Source organism: Podarcis melisellensis (genome assembly GCF_964234715.1).
Source record: "Podarcis melisellensis genome assembly, chromosome: 6".
NCBI lineage: Eukaryota > Metazoa > Chordata > Lepidosauria > Squamata > Lacertidae > Podarcis > Podarcis melisellensis.
In genome coordinates, this window is record NC_138538.1 from 18,193,412 (window position 1) to 18,212,832 (window position 19,421).

At 44.0% G+C, this 19,421-nt stretch overlaps 1 protein-coding gene across 1 annotated transcript in view; it reads right to left on the minus strand.

The window, feature by feature from the left end:
- Positions 1 to 779: 779 nt before the first annotated feature.
- BCAS4 (breast carcinoma amplified sequence 4) overlaps positions 780 to 19,421 on the minus strand; it is a 51,034-nt gene continuing 32,392 nt past the window's right edge. Inside the window, exon 5 of the mRNA XM_081917380.1 lies at positions 780 to 2,423. Coding sequence (XP_081773506.1) covers positions 2,342 to 2,423 — 82 coding nt within the window. The 3' untranslated portion in view covers positions 780 to 2,341. The remainder of the gene's footprint in view (positions 2,424 to 19,421) is intronic.

Below are 19,421 nucleotides of genomic sequence, written 5' to 3' on the forward strand. Positions count from 1 at the left end.
GTTTGTACAGAGACCATTCTGTTCAAGTAACACAGCTTACTCATTTTCTCAGTTATTGAAAAATGTAAATGTTTTCCCCTTTTTCTAAGACCTCACTTGTGCAGAAAGAAGCTTTTTAAACATCTTAGTTTTGCTTCATTGTGTTGCGATGTGCTGGAGTCAAGGATGCATCTTGTTCTAGCAGGAAGCGGCAAGAATACAACCTGGGCAACTGATAGTGGTGGACTCATAAGGCAAAAGCTCACAAGAAACCTTACAAACGTTCTGATGATATATATTGACGACTACTTTTGCAGAGGAGGGTAAGTTAGTCTGCACATTTGCAAGTTTTTTTCCTACCAGTTCACGGATATAAGCAGGTATTAGACAAGCTGGTAGTTCCTGGCAGTCAGTTAATCAGGTATTTGGAGTCGACCACAAAGCAATTAGGTCCGATCTGCATATTCCAGGCGACAGCCTGCCATGAACATAAAAGTCTAATATTTGCACTGGTGCCCTTGAAGCAGGTACTGTTTGTATTCACTCCTTAACCTTTTTACAAAAAAACCTAATCCTTTTTGCTAGAGTTCTCCCTAATGTGTCAGCATTCCATATGCTAATAGGATGTATTCCAGGTACCTGCCACATGTACTTGCATAACATTTCATAGGTTCTAAACTACTTAAACAGGACCTACTCCTTTTCTGTGTTTCATTTTTGGTTTATGCCATAACTGCTTCACAATTGTAGCATAATTTGTGAGTGTGTAATGCAACACCAATGTAAAAAAAAAAGATAAGTTTTCACACTAGGTTTTTTATTTTGTGCACATGATAATATAAGAAGAAGCCAGGTGTTCCGTCAGATGTAGGCAACATGATTCTAAAGACATTTTTGTGAGCCCTCTTGGGTAACCTTGGATGAGCAAGATTGCTTTCATTTTATATTGCATTCATGAAAATCAATAGATTGCAGCAGTCTGATCATATATTTTTAATATAGCCTTCAGTATTGATCAATTCACTCGAAAGGATACAGTCGTTTACTTCTGCAGTCTAAAATCTACATCTCCAGAAATTAGTAACAGTTGTGTCAATGTGCATCATTAGTTGTGCATGTGCATGTCTTAAATGTTCTAAACAGTCCATTGCTATTGTGAGCAAAACCAGTGGAAAGAGCTGGAAGATCCTAAGGTATGAGCTCTAGTAATCGCAACATCTGCAGCAACAGTTGTGTACATACACTGTATAAATACAGATACACAGCTTGTTTTTAGCTACATGACAGAATTTAGGCATCCTGGAAGTGCCATTCATTTCAGTAGAGGCAGAATATAGACAAAGTCCATGTGCTGATCAACTGCCTTTGTTAAAATGAGTGTTAATTCGTTTCATGCCTTTTAGGGAAGTACTTTGTATAGAGGGATCAGAAAATGCTTTAAAATCTCATTTAATGGAGAGCTGGCCCAAGACATCTTGGCACCTGAGACAAACCACAAAATGTTGCTCCCCTGCCTGCCAGGAAGAAGGGTGAGTGAAGATCTGTATCAGGAATAGAGATCTACACTGGGATCTGCTGTCGTGTGGATTCTGCCTGAGGCAGCCTCACCTTGCCCTGTACATGAGCAGTACCCTGTTTCATATGGGGGGGTCTGCCTCATATGGCGTATATGTACTGCTTCTGATCGCTTATACCTTTGTGGTTGAGCTTGTAACCAAAGTTTCATGCTTCAAAAACAAGACACTGGATGCAATGGTCTCTTTAGTGTGCATTACGTATTTTAATTTGCTTGTTTTGAACATGCTCTGGTTCAATAACAAGCATTTCCCAGAACTAAACCATTCTAGTTACATTTCAGAAGAATTTTGAATATATGTGCTATTTGGAAGGGGGGAGGTAAGTAAGATTGTGCCACTTTATTAGGGAACTTTCAAAATCGGATTTCTACACTGCAACAGCCTTGGTATAAATGAAAGATTGTAGCAGTTAGGCACAGAGTAGGAAAATAGCTTCTTGCTGCAATCCATGGTACTTAAGGTAAGTAAGTTTCATCCAATTTTGACATCTTAAATGTGCTATTCCTGCTTTGTTTACATAAACCTGTCTCAAATGCCAAATGGAAGCAAAGCAACAAGACTGTATAACGTTTTTGTCATAGCGCAAGGACCATCAATACTTGGAAACCAGCAAATCTGGGGATTAGTTTCTCCCTCATGGGAAAGATAAAAAGGCAGAAATATTACCACTCTTCCCTTCTTTGGTCTAACATCTATTTTACTCTATCCCTGTAGCTGTTCAGATCAAGTTCTCTCAAATGCTAGAGACGATTAACTGCAGCCTTAGTGGTTCTGGTACTTGCTGCCTATATATTTGATAGGAAAATAATCTTCCGTTCTGTAGAGTTCTGGCAGGCTGTAAGTGTGCTGCGAAGCTGTGGCATGTTTCTGAAAAAGAAGAAAGACATTAGTTCTCCCTCAGCTGGTCGCCAAAGAATTAGATTTTAATTAAATTGCTCCTAACAGATTAAATCAAATTTAAATGTATATTGTACATAATGGAAGTGGTCTTCTGAGCATCAAAAATAAATTTGGGAATTCTGAATATTTCCAATTGCTGCAACAAACTAATGGTAAAAATTGTTTTAACCCCCCCCCCCCCAAGCTCTAGTCCTGTTAGCAGCATGAGATCCAAACAAAAGTTGATACAGATCTAAGCTTGAGTTGCCTGCAGATTTTACTGGTCATGGGAAGAACCAATTTTGTGACCGAATTACCTCTTGAACTTTTGTTAAATTACTGAAAATCAAGTAATCTTATGTTTGATTTGGTGCAGAAGAAGATGGCACCTATCCTGGTGACAAGTCCTCCAAGCACCTCAAATCTTGCTGCCTTTGCTTTGTATCAGCCCTACCTCTTAATCTGCGGGTGTATCGAGTTACGTTGTACCATTTGAAGCTTTTGTTTTGTAAATGTATCACACTCAATACATTTAATCTCTCGGGTCTTTGTTCCAATTCTGTGCTAGCATTTAAACAGTAAATTAACACTGAAATCTTTCTGTGAGTGAAAGACCTTTCTGGCTTTTAGGCAAGTAACTTGGAAGTGATTGCTAGAGAACTGGCGGGTGCAGGAAGAGTTTGTATTAGCTTGGCAAACATGGTTTTTTCGGATTCTAATGCCCCCACCGGCAGACTTGGAAGCAGAATGAAATATTCCTCTTAATTCCTCCCCCCCCAAAAAAAACCATACCCAAACTGGACTATGTGAGGCCTGGACTGACTGATGGCAGGAAGATGCAGGTCAATGCATCCTTATTTCAGTCTGGCCCTCTGGAATTAATGACTTTCTGAACTTGGCCTGTGGGGCATCTGCATCCTTGTCACAGTGCCAAGCTTCATCAGACCAGGCTAATATAACCTAATGTTTCCCCCCCCCAAAAAATGTGGCCAGTCGGATACTGAGCTCACAAGCAGGGCATGAAGGCAATAGCCTTCCCCGGTTGTCTGTCCCCAGCACTATCTGCCTATGAAGGAAAAGAAAAACAAGGTTCTGTTCTATAATAACTCAAAACTCTTCAGCTTTCATTTACATATAAAACTGAAAGGATGGGTAAGTCTGTTTAGAAGGGGGCTGGTTCTGGATTGACAGGATGGGGGGATTCCTAATTCTTGTGCACTGCTCAAATAGCAAATGTGAGTGTGAAAGCACATTTTTAGGCATGTTTACCTGGAAATAAGTCAAATTGTGTTTTGCTGGACTTTCTAGTAATTAGATTCAGCATTGCAGCTTTCAGACTTTATGAAACTTCAGTCCAAGAAAGAAGCTTAACAAGATACTTGAGGACAAGAGAACTGAGGCACCAGGTAGTGAAATCTGCTATACTGCCAGCTGTCAGTGAAAGCCTATTAGGAGGGTCTTCTATTCTTAATCTCCTCCTCCAGAAACTGGGCAGGGGGAAAGGAATGAATAGTCAACAAGGCCTTTGTATCTTTACTGTCTCCTCTTCAACTTTTAGTTACTGATGGCATCCTCTACAAGAACCCTTAGCATTTCCCCCCAATCACATATTTTTAAAATGCAATTCATTCTGAATTTCACTTCGCCATTCCCATCACCCTAGGTCGGTGGAGACTACCACAAATCCTAGACCTGTAGAATAATAAAAAAATCCATATTTTATTATCATGATGGGGGGGGGGATTCCATTTAGCCATGCAGAAGCACTCTCCTAACAGCCAGAGGTCCATGATGATTACACATCTCAGTGGAATTTAAGGCATTTGATTCAGCTATAAAGTTGGAACAGGTTGATATCAAACTTGACTCTCCCACTGTAGTAAGGAAACCGTAGCTGTGGCAAGGTAGGCGACTGCTTGAATAACATTCCCAACCTTACAAGGGAAATAGATAATGGCCTCTTCTCCAGTGGTTCCAGAGTGGGACAGTTTTAACTTCTGGAGAAGTATCTCCATTGTAGCAAAGTGACACCAAGGACCTCACCTAAGTGCCTAGCCCAGCAGGTAGCTTTATTTCATTTGTGCATCAGAGAGTGAGACCCTTTCTGACAGAGACACTGGCTATTTTTGGTTGCACCTCCAGAGCCTGAGCGCGTTCCTGAATTCAGATGGCCGCCTTCTGGTATAGTTAGTTTCTTGTGCTTGGCAAGAAAACTTCAACGCAGAGCAGGAATGCAAGTGGCTGGCACCAAAGCCAAAAGGGCTGGTGAGCACTGCAGTTCCTTTGCAGCTCTTTGCTGATCTCCAGTTTTTGCATCCGTGGTGAGGCAAAGGTGCTCCGTCACAGCAACCTGCCTTTCGCATTGCATGGCTGCACTTCCCATCATTGCACAGAGCCTCCCTGAAATGCTGCAGAGGAGGTTTAACTGATAGTGGCACATCTCTGGCACGCAGTTTGAGAGCCAACACCCCCACCCCTGGCTCATCAGCCTCAAAATGGCATCGCGCCACAGCTCAGTGGAGGCTGTTGCACATCAGCACTGAAACCAGCATCTAGTGGCTTCCTCCTGATGTTTTCTCTTGGTGACTCAGAGTCAGCAAGTGCACGGGAGGATTGCTGGACTCTGCTTTTTCCCTTCCAAGCAGCCCTCCTTCCCACTGAGGTGCCGAATCAAAAATGTGGAAAGAGCACCTCTGCAGTACTGATGCTTAATGTGATAAAGAACGCCTGCGCACTTCCCCTTCCCCTCTGGAGGCCCAAGCTTGGGGTGCGACCAGTGTCTGCACCCAAAGGGCAGCAGCTCAGATCAGAAGAACATGGAAAGGACAGGTAGCCCTGTGTAGCTTCTGAAGTGAAGAAAATGGAGATGAGCAGCAGCTCCCAGGCTCCCTCCTCTTCAAAGAAACCTGGCCATTCTCTCTGAAAAGCAGCAGTACTGCTACTCAGGAGCTGAGCCATAGGTTGGAATAAGTTTTTTTTTCTTTATAATGCTATTTTTGTGTTCAAACAACTAACAAGATTGGGCACTATCCCCCTTATGGCCTAAAGATCACATCGTTCCTTTCATTAAAGCATTAAGGTTACCAGTTGACCATAGTTTCATTCTGCTGGTCCAGCTTCCTTATCCTTCTAGCAAGTTGAAGGGAATGGATGCATTTTGTTACCTATCCATCTTAAAGCAGCACTGGCCTACAGGTGACTCCTCCCTCTGTTGCTGGCATTTCATCAGCCAGCGCAGCCAATGGTCAGGGATGGATGATGGGAATTGTAGTCCAACATCTAGAGGGCCGCTTGTTCCCACCCTCATGTAAGGTAAGCTAACTGGTAGAATGAGTGCCAAAAGGCTTTTCTGGGCCCAGTACACTGTACATGGATTGCATTTTCTGCATTCACAAATGACACAGATTTGCATACCATTTGCCATATGCAAATTTGCACCCTCTTCTGCGGGTGGAGCTGGGCCACACAAAAGGAATTGCTTTGGTAGACACAATGTTGACAGGTGAATCCCCATAATTTGTGTATATGTGTAATATAGATTCCACAGGCAAAAAAGATGATGAGACACCAGAAATAAAAACAAAGCCAGGTAAATTAGTACCCCCCCTTCCTGATTGCTACATTCCACTTGTGATACTGTACAGCAAAGCACAACTAAAAACCAGCTTGTCAACCTTGAGAAACAACAGTGAGCAAACACAGTTTCACATTCTAAACTTTCTGCCATGAACCAGCCACCAACTCTCATAACAGGAGGAGGCATACAATGGCTGCAATTCTAGCCCCGCTTAACTGGGAGGAAGCGGCACTAGCTTCAACAGGATTTACTTCTGAGTAGAACTGGTTAGGACTACACTCTGTATCACAGGCATCTAATTTTAGTCCTTTTAACCAGACAGGTGCTTCTGTGTACTAGGGAGTGTTTTTTTACCCTCCACCCATGAAGCTCCAAGACTTCAAGCAAACTTAATCTGACCTGGTTATTGTGTGTTTACTAAGATGCACAAGTCCCACTTGTATTCAGCTGAGCTTATTCCCAGGTTGGTGTGCACAGGAGACTGATTCCTAAGAGGAGTCACCTTAGGCCAGTCACTGGTGGTAGGAGACCGAGGAAAGCAAAACACTCTACTTTTTAGTTTTTACTATTTGCCCTTTACTGGTAAAATAGAGGAAGGAAAAGCACATCTGATCAACATCTTTCCTAATAGCTTGCTAAAAAAATAAAAGCTACTCCTACTTTTCCAGTGTCAAAGCCATAGGATTTTAAAAATGTTAGATTATTTTTTTTTTTTTAGAATTATTAATATGATATGCCTTTCTTTATAGCATAACTTTAGAACTATAAGTTCTGCTTTGTAGTAATACTGAACCCTTTTGCCCCTTACAGGAAAGCCAAGACTGCAATCCTGTACCCACTTATCTGGGAGTAAGTCCTGCTAAAGGGCAAAGGAAGATGAGGGGGAAATAGTAGATCTTTAAACTGCAGAGGTTTCAAAGGGAAGAAAATGTTGGGATACTGCCAGGGAGACAAAGGCCATCACTGCCTTCACGTCGTCTCCGGACGATCTGTTGATCTCTGTAGTCACGCAGTATCTGGAATTAGCGGCACCAAGCCTCAGAAATAGAATGCCACATTCCTGGGCTGGTGCACACTCTTTCAGCAGAATTCACACAGCAAAAGTTGCACTCAGGAGAGTATCATTTAGAATGTTTATTCAGCGTTGGTCAGAACAAAGAAAAACATGACCGACTGCTAGCGTGTTCTGGCGCAGAGCAGAGAAAAACGAAAGCAATAGCAAACTTAAACATCCTGAGAAACAGGAAACACGCAGACTCTGACTCATACAGCCTGCTCCCTTTTAAGGTGGAACGGAAATATTCTAACATCCTCCCCCTTTCCGTGTAACCTGTAGTACCTGTGGTTCACCCAATTGCAACTTCTGTACGTAAACCTTAAGTTGTTCTCTGTTAACAACCTTAGACAACAGATCAGCAGGAATTTCATTTCCTGGCATGTAGGACACCTGAATCAGTCCTTTCTGAATACACTCTCTTGCACGATGTAGCTTAATCTGCAAGTACCCTATTTTTTGCTCTATAAGACTCACTTTTCCCCTCCTAAAATGTAAGGGGAAATGTGTGTGCGTCTTATGGAGCGAATGCAGGCTGCGCAGCTATCCTGGAAGCCAGAACAACAAGAGGAATTGCTGCTTTCACTGCGCAGCAATCCCTCTTGCTGTTCTGGCTTCTGAGATTCAGAATATTTTTTTTCTTGTTTTCCTCCTCCAAAAACTAGGTGCGTCTTGTGGTCTGGTGCGTCTTATAGAGCAAAAAATACGGTACTTGGTTCTTTGCTTGCAACTCTCTGAGTTCAGCAAAGCCAAACAGGATCTATTGTCTTGATATACCTGTATAGGACATTTCACAGAAACCCCAATGTCCTTAAACAGTTGCATCAACCATTCACAATCCATGAGTGAAAATGACAGAGCATTGAGTTCTGCTTCACAGGAACTTAGGCTCACTGTTGTCTGCTTTTTGCACAACCAGTCAAACAGACAGTGGTTGTACATGTAGCACACTCCAGAAGTGCTTGTACCATCCGTGGTGTCACTTCCAAAACTTGCATCTGCAAAGATTTCAAGACCTCCAGTCTTCTGACTGGTGAACCTCAGCCTGTAGTGCATAGTCCCTTTCAGATAGCGGGCTATGCGCTTCAGAGCTTTCCAATCCTGAACAGTAGGATTGTTAGCATGTCTGCTAAGCAGGTTAGTGCTTACAGCAATGTCAGGTCTTGAGCATCTAGCAATGAAATTCAACTTGCCTAGAATGCATCTGTACAGCGTAGTGTCAGAGAACGCTTCAGCAGTAGTATCTACCTGGTAACCTGTCACCATCGGTGTGTCTGCTGGGTTTGCATCAACCAAATTCAACCTGGTTAATACATCAGCAATTTTCTGTGTTTGGTGTACCAGAAAATTACCTGCTTGGTCCCTCTCCACCTGCAGAGAAAGATAGTTGGATACCTCACCAAGATCCTTCATGTCAAAGTGCTCCTTCAGCTGAGCTAGGGTGCTTTGGTAAAAAGCCTGATTCTTCCAAAACATCAGAAGATCATCAACAAAACATAAACAATACAGTTTGTTTTGCCCCTCCTCTTTGACAAACACACATGGATCAGCTTTGCCCTGGTGAAAACCTAGAGAAAGCAACGTCTCAGTGAGTTTTGTGTTCCAACCCCTGGCACTCTGCTTGAGACCATATAAGGATTTCTGCAGTTTACAGACCATTCCCTTCTGTATCTGCATTCCATCAGGTGGAAGCATATACAGCTCCTCCCCCAGAATCCCGTACAAGAAAGCTGTATTAATATCATGGTGAGAAACATGCAGTTTCTCCTCTGCAGCTATCTTGAGCATTAGCCGAATGCTCTCATATTTGACGGTGGGTGAGTAGGTCTCGTGGTAATCCTGTCCTGGTACCTGTGAAAAACCTCTGGCAACCAACCTGGCTTTGTGTCTGACAACCTTGCCATTCTGGTCTGTCTTGGCCTTGAAGACCCATTTGCTGCCAACCAGTCTCATTCCTGGGACTACCGGTACCAATTCCCAAGTTTGGTTCCTGTTCAAGGAATCAACTTCAGCCTTCATGGCATTAAGCCAAGGCTCAGCATCTTTAGAGGTCAACTCCTGAACCTCTTTGAAGCTTGAAGGTTCCCACACCTTCTCTGAGCTACTAAGAACAGCAGTTGCCATCTTAGCAAACTCATCAGCAAATCTCTTTGGAGGTCTGCCTTTGGTGGCCCTCTCAGATCTGCGAACCAGACGTAAGTCTTCTGGACTCATCTCCTCCTTCTTAGGAGAAAAGTGACCAATGGTGAACAGTGGTTCTTCCAGTTCATTGTCAGACGCATCAGATGGTCTGACTGAGGCCTTTGCGCTCTTGTAGTCTGCTGTGTCATCACTGTCACTGACAGCAGCAGCAGCGCCACCAACTGAACTGGAATCCGAACTTTGATCATCATCATCATCATCCTCCTCCTCATCCTCAGCTTTCTCAACATCATCTGTCTTTTTCCCATCACCTTCATCCTCCTCTGGGTAACTCTGGAAAATTCCCACATTTTCCCCCCCACTTAGGATTGTACTCAACACTCTTGGTGAACTTAATGGACTTAGAGTTAGTCATCCACACCCTGTATGCACCTTTCTCGTACCCCATGAACAAACCATGTGCCCCACGCTTCCCAAGCTTGTTGTTTTGTGGGGAGTGTACCCACATGTCAGAACCGAAGATTCTCATGTGCTTGACGTTCGGTTTCTTTCCAAACATCTTCTCGTACGGAGTGCAACCTATGGGTGATGACAGTCTGCGATTAACGGTATAAACTACCGTCGACAGAGCTTCCCCCCAAAACTTCTCAGGGAGGTTGGCATCATGCAACAAGGTTTTTAGGCCTTGAAGCAAGGTTTGATTTGCTCGCTCCGCAAGTCCATTCATCCATGGCGATCTAGGCGTTGATAAATCATGCTGGATTCCCTTCTCAGTCAGGAAAGCTTCAAACTGCTGAGAAGTGAACTCCCCGCCCCGATCGGTAAAAAGACAACCGATACTTTCACCACGAACATTCTGCAACCAAGCACAGAATGCCTTGAACTTAGGGAATGCTTGCGATTTCTGCTCAAGCATAAACACATGAATGTACCTAGAAAAAGAATCAATTAGAACCATGAAGTACCTTGCTCCTCCCAAAGAGGGCGCAAGTGGCCCTACCAGGTCTGCATGCACTAGCTGGTAGGGTTTGGAAGCCTGCCTGCTAGACTCCTTGCCTTTTGGAGCAACCTTCACCTTGTTCTCTGCACAAGATATACATTTCATGTGGTACTTACAAGGTTTGATGCTCAAACCTTCAACCAACCCTGGCATCTTGGCTAGTGCTTGCCAAGACATGTGACAAAATCTTCGATGTGCTTCATGAATACAACCTGCATGAAGAACCTTGTTAGTTTGTGCAACACAACAAGAATCAGCATTAGACACAACAGCATTGTCATCATAAGTTATACAGAATAAACCATCCATAAACTTTGCATGCAAAAAGTCCTCTTTGCCTTTCCTGATGACACAGACGCTCCTCTTGAAGGAAATCTCAAAACCACGCCCAGTCAGCTGTGGGACGCTCAGTAGATTGTCCTTGGCTCCAGGTACAAAAAGCACATTACTTATGGTTGTATGCAAACTTGCAAGTTTAACAGTCCCTTCTCCTGCAATTTGCAACGTCCTTCCATCAGCCAGGTGGATCTCTCCTTCTTGAGGTGTAAAGGAGATAAACAGGTGCCTATCCTTTGTTAAATGGCGCGTGCACCCTGAGTCCACAACAAACTTGGCTTTAGCCCTTGGAGTAGTCTTTGCAGCAAGCAAAACCTTGTTTTCCACCAGCGTGGGCTTTTGCAGCTTGCCCCCCTGCTCCTGGCCATGAGGCTTGCCTTTAGCCTTTGGTGAAGCTGTGCCAGCTAACAACGCTTTGTTTTCCACTGGCGTGGGCTCTTCACCCTCCCTCTGCTTCGGGCCATCTGCAGGCATCTGTCTTTGTTTACCTCTGGCCTTCCGGCCTCTGCAAAGACGATGACCTTGGCTCCCACGAGAAACAGAGCTCTCAGCTGCTGACTCCTTGGCTCCCCCTGGAGGCTGGAATGCTGCCTGGGCTGACATCACAGTCTGCTCCCCCTGCAGCTTGCAATCGGTGCCCTCAGCATCCCTGCATTCATTCGCATTCTGGGAAACAGCCAGGACCTCCGATGCAGTCAAACTCTGGGCTGGGATGATTGGCAGATGGGCAGCTTTCAAAGCATTCCACATCTTTCGTGCCGTCACGTTGCCAGCAAGCGTTTTTATTTCCTCCAGAGAGACGGACAAGACGATTATGTCAATGGCCCTCGAATTCTGGGCCTCCCATTTCTCTGTCAGAGGAACTGGGGGGGGGGGCTTGAGACACGGTTTGCCACACCCCGTACTGACGCAGCAAGCTCTCACACCATTTTGCCCAGGTCTGATAATTTTCCCCATTTAACTTAGGGCATTCAGCAGCTTCAGACACTTGGAAAAACTCCATTCCAGGTCTTTACGTGAGCCCGAGTCTCTTTCTTTACTTCAAAGACTCCTTATCTTGGCTCCCATTAATCACAAATTCTCTGGCGCTGCTCCCAGACCAATTAAGCCTTGCCTCGCAGCCCAACAGAAAAGCCTCCTCATTTTGCTTTTCACATACCTCAGCAGCAGTCTGTTGCATTCTTACTCTCCTGTAAGTGCCGTGAATCTGGGCCCGAAACCTGTTGTTGGGATACTGCCAGGGAGACAAAGGCCATCACTGCCTTCACGTCGTCTCCGGACGATCTGTTGATCTCTGTAGTCACGCAGTATCTGGAATTAGCGGCACCAAGCCTCAGAAATAGAATGCCACATTCCTGGGCTGGTGCACACTCTTTCAGCAGAATTCACACAGCAAAAGTTGCACTCAGGAGAGTATCATTTAGAATGTTTATTCAGCGTTGGTCAGAACAAAGAAAAACATGACCGACTGCTAGCGTGTTCTGGCGCAGAGCAGAGAAAAACGAAAGCAATAGCAAACTTAAACATCCTGAGAAACAGGAAACACGCAGACTCTGACTCATACAGCCTGCTCCCTTTTAAGGTGGAACGGAAATATCCTAACAGAAAATGAGCCAGAACCAGGAAATAAAAAATTATACTTGATGGGGAAACAGCAGCTCTTTAATATCCCAGGCATTCCAACCACCTGGTGTCCAAGCATCCATTAGCTAAAGACAACAAAAGGTGGGAGCAGCGAGCCTAACTCATCTCACACAAATCACTCAGAAGTTTGCCTGCACACTTTCCTTTAAATCTTCCCCTAAGAAGCCTAGTGACTTCACCTTTTTAATAATAACATGAAAGCTTGCAGTCCAGGCCCCCTGCTAGCCCAGCACATCATTGCCCTCTTACCTGCCTCTCAGCAGCCACAGGGGCAGAATTCACACTTTTACCACCAGGAATTTTGGGAGGGGAGGGGGAGGGAGAGAGGTACTTCTGCCTGAGATGCCAATGTTGCTGATAGCCAGCAGAGTCAATATTACACTATATGGGCCATTGTAAAAGCCATTCCTTGTATCTTTATTATTATTATTATTTCATAGAATTGTAGAGTTGGAAGGGACCCAATGGTCCTCTAGTCCAACCCCCTGCAATGCAGGAATCTCAGCTAAAGCTTCTATGGCAGATTTATTTATAGAATAAATGAGATCTCTGGGTATAGGGCAGCATATAAATTGAATTATTATTATTAATAATATATCACCATCCCATAAATTACTATCCAAGTTTGTATAATCGAGGGTTACCTCTGCAATGCACTCTCTGTTGATACTGTTCAAGCAGTGGTGGGTTAGTATATATTATCCACACATTCTGGAACTGTCAACTAGGAATCCACTGTCTTCCAAGCTTGCCTATAACCCATAAACACCAAACTGTTGAAATCTTTCATACCTTCTGCTATGAGACAATTTGCTTGGGACGTATCAATGAAATTGTTATCTATGGGCTAAGAAGTTCAGTCAGGAAGGGGATAAGAGTGGTATTCTTGAAGACCACTCCAAAGAGAGACGTTGAATCTAAACTAGTATTTTTTCTAAAGATACTCGGATAGGAAAGTAGTTTGTTAAACAGTACCATGGGGCAATTCAGACAGATGGGATTTTTTAATGTTGGTGTGCAAGCCATGGTGTTGCCCAACTATCTTAGGACCCCTAGACTTCTGGTGCCAGGCTAAATTAAGGCAGATAAAAGGATTATTTGCCCACAAATACTCATGTTCTCGAAGTGTGAAACATTTTCTAGGAGCCTGTACACTACTTAATAGCTTTCACTTTCCATTTTGTTCATCTCTACTCCCAAACACTGCTCCTTGAGAAGCTAAGAAAATGGATAAACAAAGATAAAATACCTACGCTGTATTCAATCACAGTGAACTGGTGCTCACTCGATAAGACTAACAAGGGAACCGTATTTTCAAAGTTACATCCATACTGAGGTCCAAGCAGCTGGAAAGATTAGTTCCTATTTCTCCTGGGGTTCACAGTCTAATAGCTGCTCAACAGAAGCAAAGAATAAAACATACATGGGGCACCTTGGCAGAGGCAGGTCTGTTAACAGCACAAAGTGACAGCAAGCAGCGCTAGGCCAATTGTTAAAAAAAAGGTGAGAGGCCACATCACAGAAGATCTGCACAAAATCAGCAGGTTTTGCTGTCTACATAACCACCATTCTAGGATTAGACAAGATTATCTGCTTCACCATATAACTCTCCTCATACTTCTGTTTTAAGAACAAAGCTCAATCAAGAAGAACAATTCCATACTTTCAATATCACAATCTGTGTTTGTGGGGCAAGTGGCTTTTTAAAACAAAAAACACCTTAATACAAAGGGAATGCATACCCAACATCTATTTCTATGTTTAGAGGGTCAGACTCCTAGCACTTTTGCATTGGATTTTCCCTGAGTTGACAGTAGTTTGTAAGAAACAACAAAGAATTCGGGAGAGGGGAATTCTTACAGCATCTGTCTCTGTGTCTTCATTAGTCACTGGCTTCAAAAAGGGAAAGTGTGTTAATATTGAGTTAATTTTCCTTTATCAGCTGGTTTGGAAGCCTGTTGTCAGACAGAAAGGTGGGATATCATTATTTTAAATAAGTCCAAGGTAACCTTGGGATTCCCAACCCTACGTGGCAGTACATTTAGAGGAAAGCATCAGCAGATGGGAGGTGCTTCATGTGACTTCTGCTCACAACTAATTCTCTACAAAGGTGTCTTCCTCCCACAGCTGTTTTCACACACACACACACACACACCACCATCCCCTTCTCCCTTAAGCTAGGCCCAAAGATCAAAAAGTGTCGCTGGTTGTGAACTCAAGGGAGAGGAACTTGCAGAGAAAACATGGGCAGGCAGGGAGAAGGGTTCAATACTCTGGCCCCACGTGATCTCAGAAAATGCAGGTCTGGAATCAGGCACCTGCCAAAGTAACATGTAGCTCGGTCCTTGACTAGGCATTGTTAAAATTCTTTCCTACGTTTCCAGATTCTGAAGGGCCTGTATAACCATTGCCCATGAACTGCATTCTACAAAGAACCTCGGTGTAGGTGGAGTCAGAGACTAATGGCACAAACAGCTTGGGAGTTGGCAACCTGCCAAGAAGAGGCCTTCTGAGTACTTAGCAAAGTGAAATGCAGATTTACTTCAGCACATATAAAAAGTAGTGGCACAGATAGGCAGAAAGTGGGTGCCATGGAAGAGAATTTTGGTGCCATGCTAAAGCCCAATGCACTGGACACAAAAGTTGTAACCTGAGCCCTTTCTGCCATGCAAAATCAGGAGAAACTTGTGCTTAGAGAAAAATCAACAGGTTATGAGCATCTCCATCACTCAGTAAATTTGGATATATAACAAAACACCCAACACTTTAATAGTATATAGCATTAAGGATCACAGTAAGGGTAGGCTAAACCAGTCATCCTGAATAAGCATAACGTCTTTATGAACAGTAAACAATGATATATTCTTTAAATTATATCAATGACCCTTTTCTACTTGGAATATGAGTTTAGAAGATATAGTTTGGGATTTTAAATTCCTAAGGGTCACACCCCCCTCACTTCCTTACGAGGCTTGAGCAGGGGGAGGAAATGGAAAAGACAGGGTTTTTTCCCCCAATAATCATAATAAATCCTCCTCCACCCATAGCAGAGAGAAAAGAAGTGGGGGGCTTCATATCTGTATTGGAGGTAGAGAATGTGAAATAGCGGCATAGAGATTGGCTGCATGGGCAGGAGACAGGTGCCATGGAAAACACCAGCCACCGCCTGACTACACAGAACTGAGCTCATCTCCATAGCAATTATGGAGCCTTCATTAAGACACATCTCACATAGTTCTAGACTTTGGAGGGCTGGACATTTACTCTGAAACCATAAAGGTACCAGTTGCTAGATTCTATACTTGAAATCACAAAACATATATATAATACACACAGCCCTAAACCTGAAATTTGGAATCAATCTGGCAGTCCTTACAACACTGGGGACCTCTGCTCAGCTCAAGATCCCTGGCTTCTCCTCTTTTCAGCCACAAACTTAGCTAAGCTTTCCTATATGACGTTGCCAGAAGCGACATGTCTATAAATGAGGGCCTCTGCTTGTTTTCTATCTGCTGTTTGTGATCAACTTGACAGTCTGTATCTGCTGGCACTCTGGGCTTCGTGCAAGGGCGTTTTGCTCTAGTTTCTAACACAGACTGTGCAACGCTGCCTCTGAACACGACAGACTTGTGCTGAAAGGAAGAAGAAAAGAAAACGCTGAGGTCCAAATCAAAAAGCGCTTTAACATGCTCCATCTGCTGAATGGGCCCCCAAGTGGAGGGCTATTCTTACACCCACTGCTGCGTCTGTGGTATCCACAATGGCAGACAGCTGCAGAGCTGCAGTTTCCCAGCTGATGCCAGAGGTAGTCAATTAATGAAAAGTCTCAATTAACAGCACCAGGAGGCAGGCCACTATTCTCCACATTTTCACACAGAGGGGAAACTAAGTTCAGGGAGGCTACAATCGCTCCAGTTATAGATAAGAGATTAATGCATGACCCAGTATCTGGAATCAGATGCAGGAGAAGTGCTAACTTCAAATGAAAAACAAACAAACCATGCGCTACACCACTACGAAAAGGAGCCACTTGTGCAAACAAACTGCTACTTGAACCCAAAAGGGAGGGGGATAATACAAAAAGGTCAGTGTGTTGGCCTCAAAACCAACCTGATTCCCAAGAAAGGCAGAAAACCCTGAAATAATTGCGAACTTTGTGTATTAAAGGGTTAAACAGCTGCAGCCCACACCCCAGGGGTCCATATAACTTTTGGGGGGGGGGAGGTGATATTGGTGCACAGATCCTGGGGAGAAAAAAAGCCCATTCAACATGGCAATAGCATAGCCAGCTAAGAGGGAATAAAAATAGTCTTGTGTATGACTATGTGAAAACTCTCTCTCTCTCTCTCTCACCATAGGACTGGCACTGCAGCATGGATGGGGGATGGGCAGCCAGAAAGAGAAGCTGCAGTAATCATGGCGACTCCTGCAGGCTGTGCTCTGCTAGGTAAACTACAGTGAAGCACTGTGTAATAGCAACCGCTGGCCACAGCAACTGCAAAGAGAAAGAGCTGGAATTTTCCCGGCAGGCCAGGAAAGCTTTGCTCCTACTGGCCAGGAGAGAACACACACAAGCACACAAAATGCACACACCTTTCTTGTCGAATTAGAGGCAACAGGAGCCTCGGTGTTCTGCCGGTTAAGTGCAACTGCACGAGGGCAAAGAAGTAAAGGCGGTTTAACACTCAACCGGCGCAGAATGCGCAGCAAAGCTGCCATTGCAGCAACGGGATCTTTGGATATTCAACTGCTTCTGTTAGCAGGAATGTTCATCTACCAACAACCATTCTGAAATAGCCTATTAGCGCCCGATTATTTGAAATGAGCTACTTAAGAGCGACTAGGGCAAAAGCTTAGATTGCAGTGCAGTAAGGAATGGCCTGTAATCCATGCAGGAAAATGTAATGATACATGCGAACGTACGAAAGTTTTTAGACTTTCATAGTTTGCTAAAAACAACTGTAGTTTATTCTGACCAATCTATGTTGTTGATATTGTAATAGGAATTTTATGGTTATAGATATATGGCAATGTTCATAACCGCACGTACATAGATCAGCACAGGAAGGCCAACCTGAAGCCATTTTGATTCCTAAACTGATTTCTCTGCAAGGTCAAAATGGAAAAGCCTCCCCATTGTCTTTTCCTTCACAAATCCTGTCTTAAGGATATGTCTGTGTTTGAATAAGGGTGTGAGCCTTATCATTACAAAAGACTGGCTAGCCTCCTCAGGCAATCCAATCAAGTAACCTGCCAGACAGGAAATAAACAAGAGACAGGAGAAAAACAACATGCAAGTGCTCTGTTTTAGACCGCCTTTTCTGTGATGTATCTGAGGGGTGGTCTTAGGTTACACCCCTTCTGTGATGTATGTATAATGTTTCTTGGGGTGGTCTTGATCTAGAGGATGGGAATTTCAAAAATCTTTATAAGCCCTTGCACAGCATTTTTGTGGGTCCTCCTCCTTTCCTGCATGTGAGGGGAGCACCCTGTTGCAACAGATCAATAAAGATCAAGCTTACTAGCTGCTTTGCTTCTCAATATTCTCTGGTTGGCCTCTGTTATTTTCTCCTACCAATAGGGAACCTATGTAAGGACTCTATATGGGCTCTTGGATACCCCATAAGGGAAAAGGGCATATTTTTATTTACAACAGAATTTCCATTTATATTCTGTCCTTTATCAAAAGATCTCATTAAAAACATACAAGTTGTGCCACTTGTTTGGAAATACATAATGACAACAATCAGCTGGTAAAGAAAACGTAAAGGGATTTTACTCTGGCGCGTCGAAACCCAGAGTTGAAAGGTGGTGGTGGGAAGTCTCTTCCCTCCCCCTTAAATCTGATCTTCCTTTGATCTTAATGTCTCCCAAAGCCTTCTTTTCCGCCCTCTTTAAGCCTGAGCAAATGGAATTTTGACATCAACTTTGGTCCAGGAGGCAGATCCTTTTAGGGATCTGGTCCATGGAGCCAAGAAGGTTCCCTACTCCTTCCCTACATGATCCCACCTATTCACCTTGGCTAGGGAGAGCCATTCAAGATAAGCCTGCTTCAAGAAAACGGGTGGATAAATAGTACAGAAATATAAATTCTACACTTTTCTAACCCATACCAAGGTTGAAGTAACTGATAATTAACTTAAAGAAGGAGTCTAATAACTACAGTCATACCTTGGCTCCCGAACGCCCTGGTACTCAGACGTTTTGGCTCCCGAATGCCACAAATCCGGAAGTGAGTGTTTCAGTTTGTGAATGTTCTTTGGAACCCGAACATCTGACGGGGCTTCCGCAGCTTCCGAATGGCTGCAGGAGCTTCCTGCAGCCAATCAGAAGCCGCACTTTGTTTTCCAAACATTTCGGAAGTCGAACTGGAATGGATTCCATTCAACTTCCAAGGTACAACTGTATAAAGGTAAAGGTACCCCTGCCCGTGTTGGCCAGTCGTGTCCGACTCTGGGGTTGCGCGCCCATCTCGCTTAAGAGGCCGGGGGCCAGCGCTGTCCGAAGACACTTCCGGGTCAACACATAATTATATTGCCTTTCTTCAAAAAGCAACAGCATACACCCACCTCCCTTGTCTGACTTGTCTTTCAGATTGCAAGTTTCTTGAGGGCAGGCACCTGTCTCTTTTTTTTCCAAAAGATGCTCTGTGTTGATGGAATGGTACATATAATAGGCTTTGGGGACAATCCTATGGCAAGATTTGCTGGAATGAGCAGACTGGGATGCAGAGGATCTCTATCAGCATCAAGTCCTTGACCCTGGCTCAGCCAAAGATACATTAGCTTAATTTGCTAATCAGGACTCAGCCATCTAAGTTGAAGCTGGCTGAGCCAAGGCCAGTGTAAGTCCCCAAAGGAGGGCATTCCAGGGGTGTGGCAGGCACAGGACCAGAGAGTGGTGACTTAGGCTGCATCTCAAGCCTGCCCTGCTCAGCCATGGGACTTGGCAACCCAAAGTAGAAGACTATTTTGAAGGCTCATTTGCTTTCCTTCTGCTGGGCTTGTGCCCTGCTATGGAACAGAGTTTGGGTCTGCTGTACTTTACTTTCCCTTAACTTACCCCAGCTTGCCTTTCACTAGTTGCTTGTGCATAGGACTGCTCCCCTAACCATTATTTAATTCTCAAGGAAGAAAATATGACAATCCTAAAAAGAGGTTCACATGACACACATGCCATCATGTTTATGCTATGTTAAGTTGCACCATTGTGGTGTCATGCTGGTCACAACAA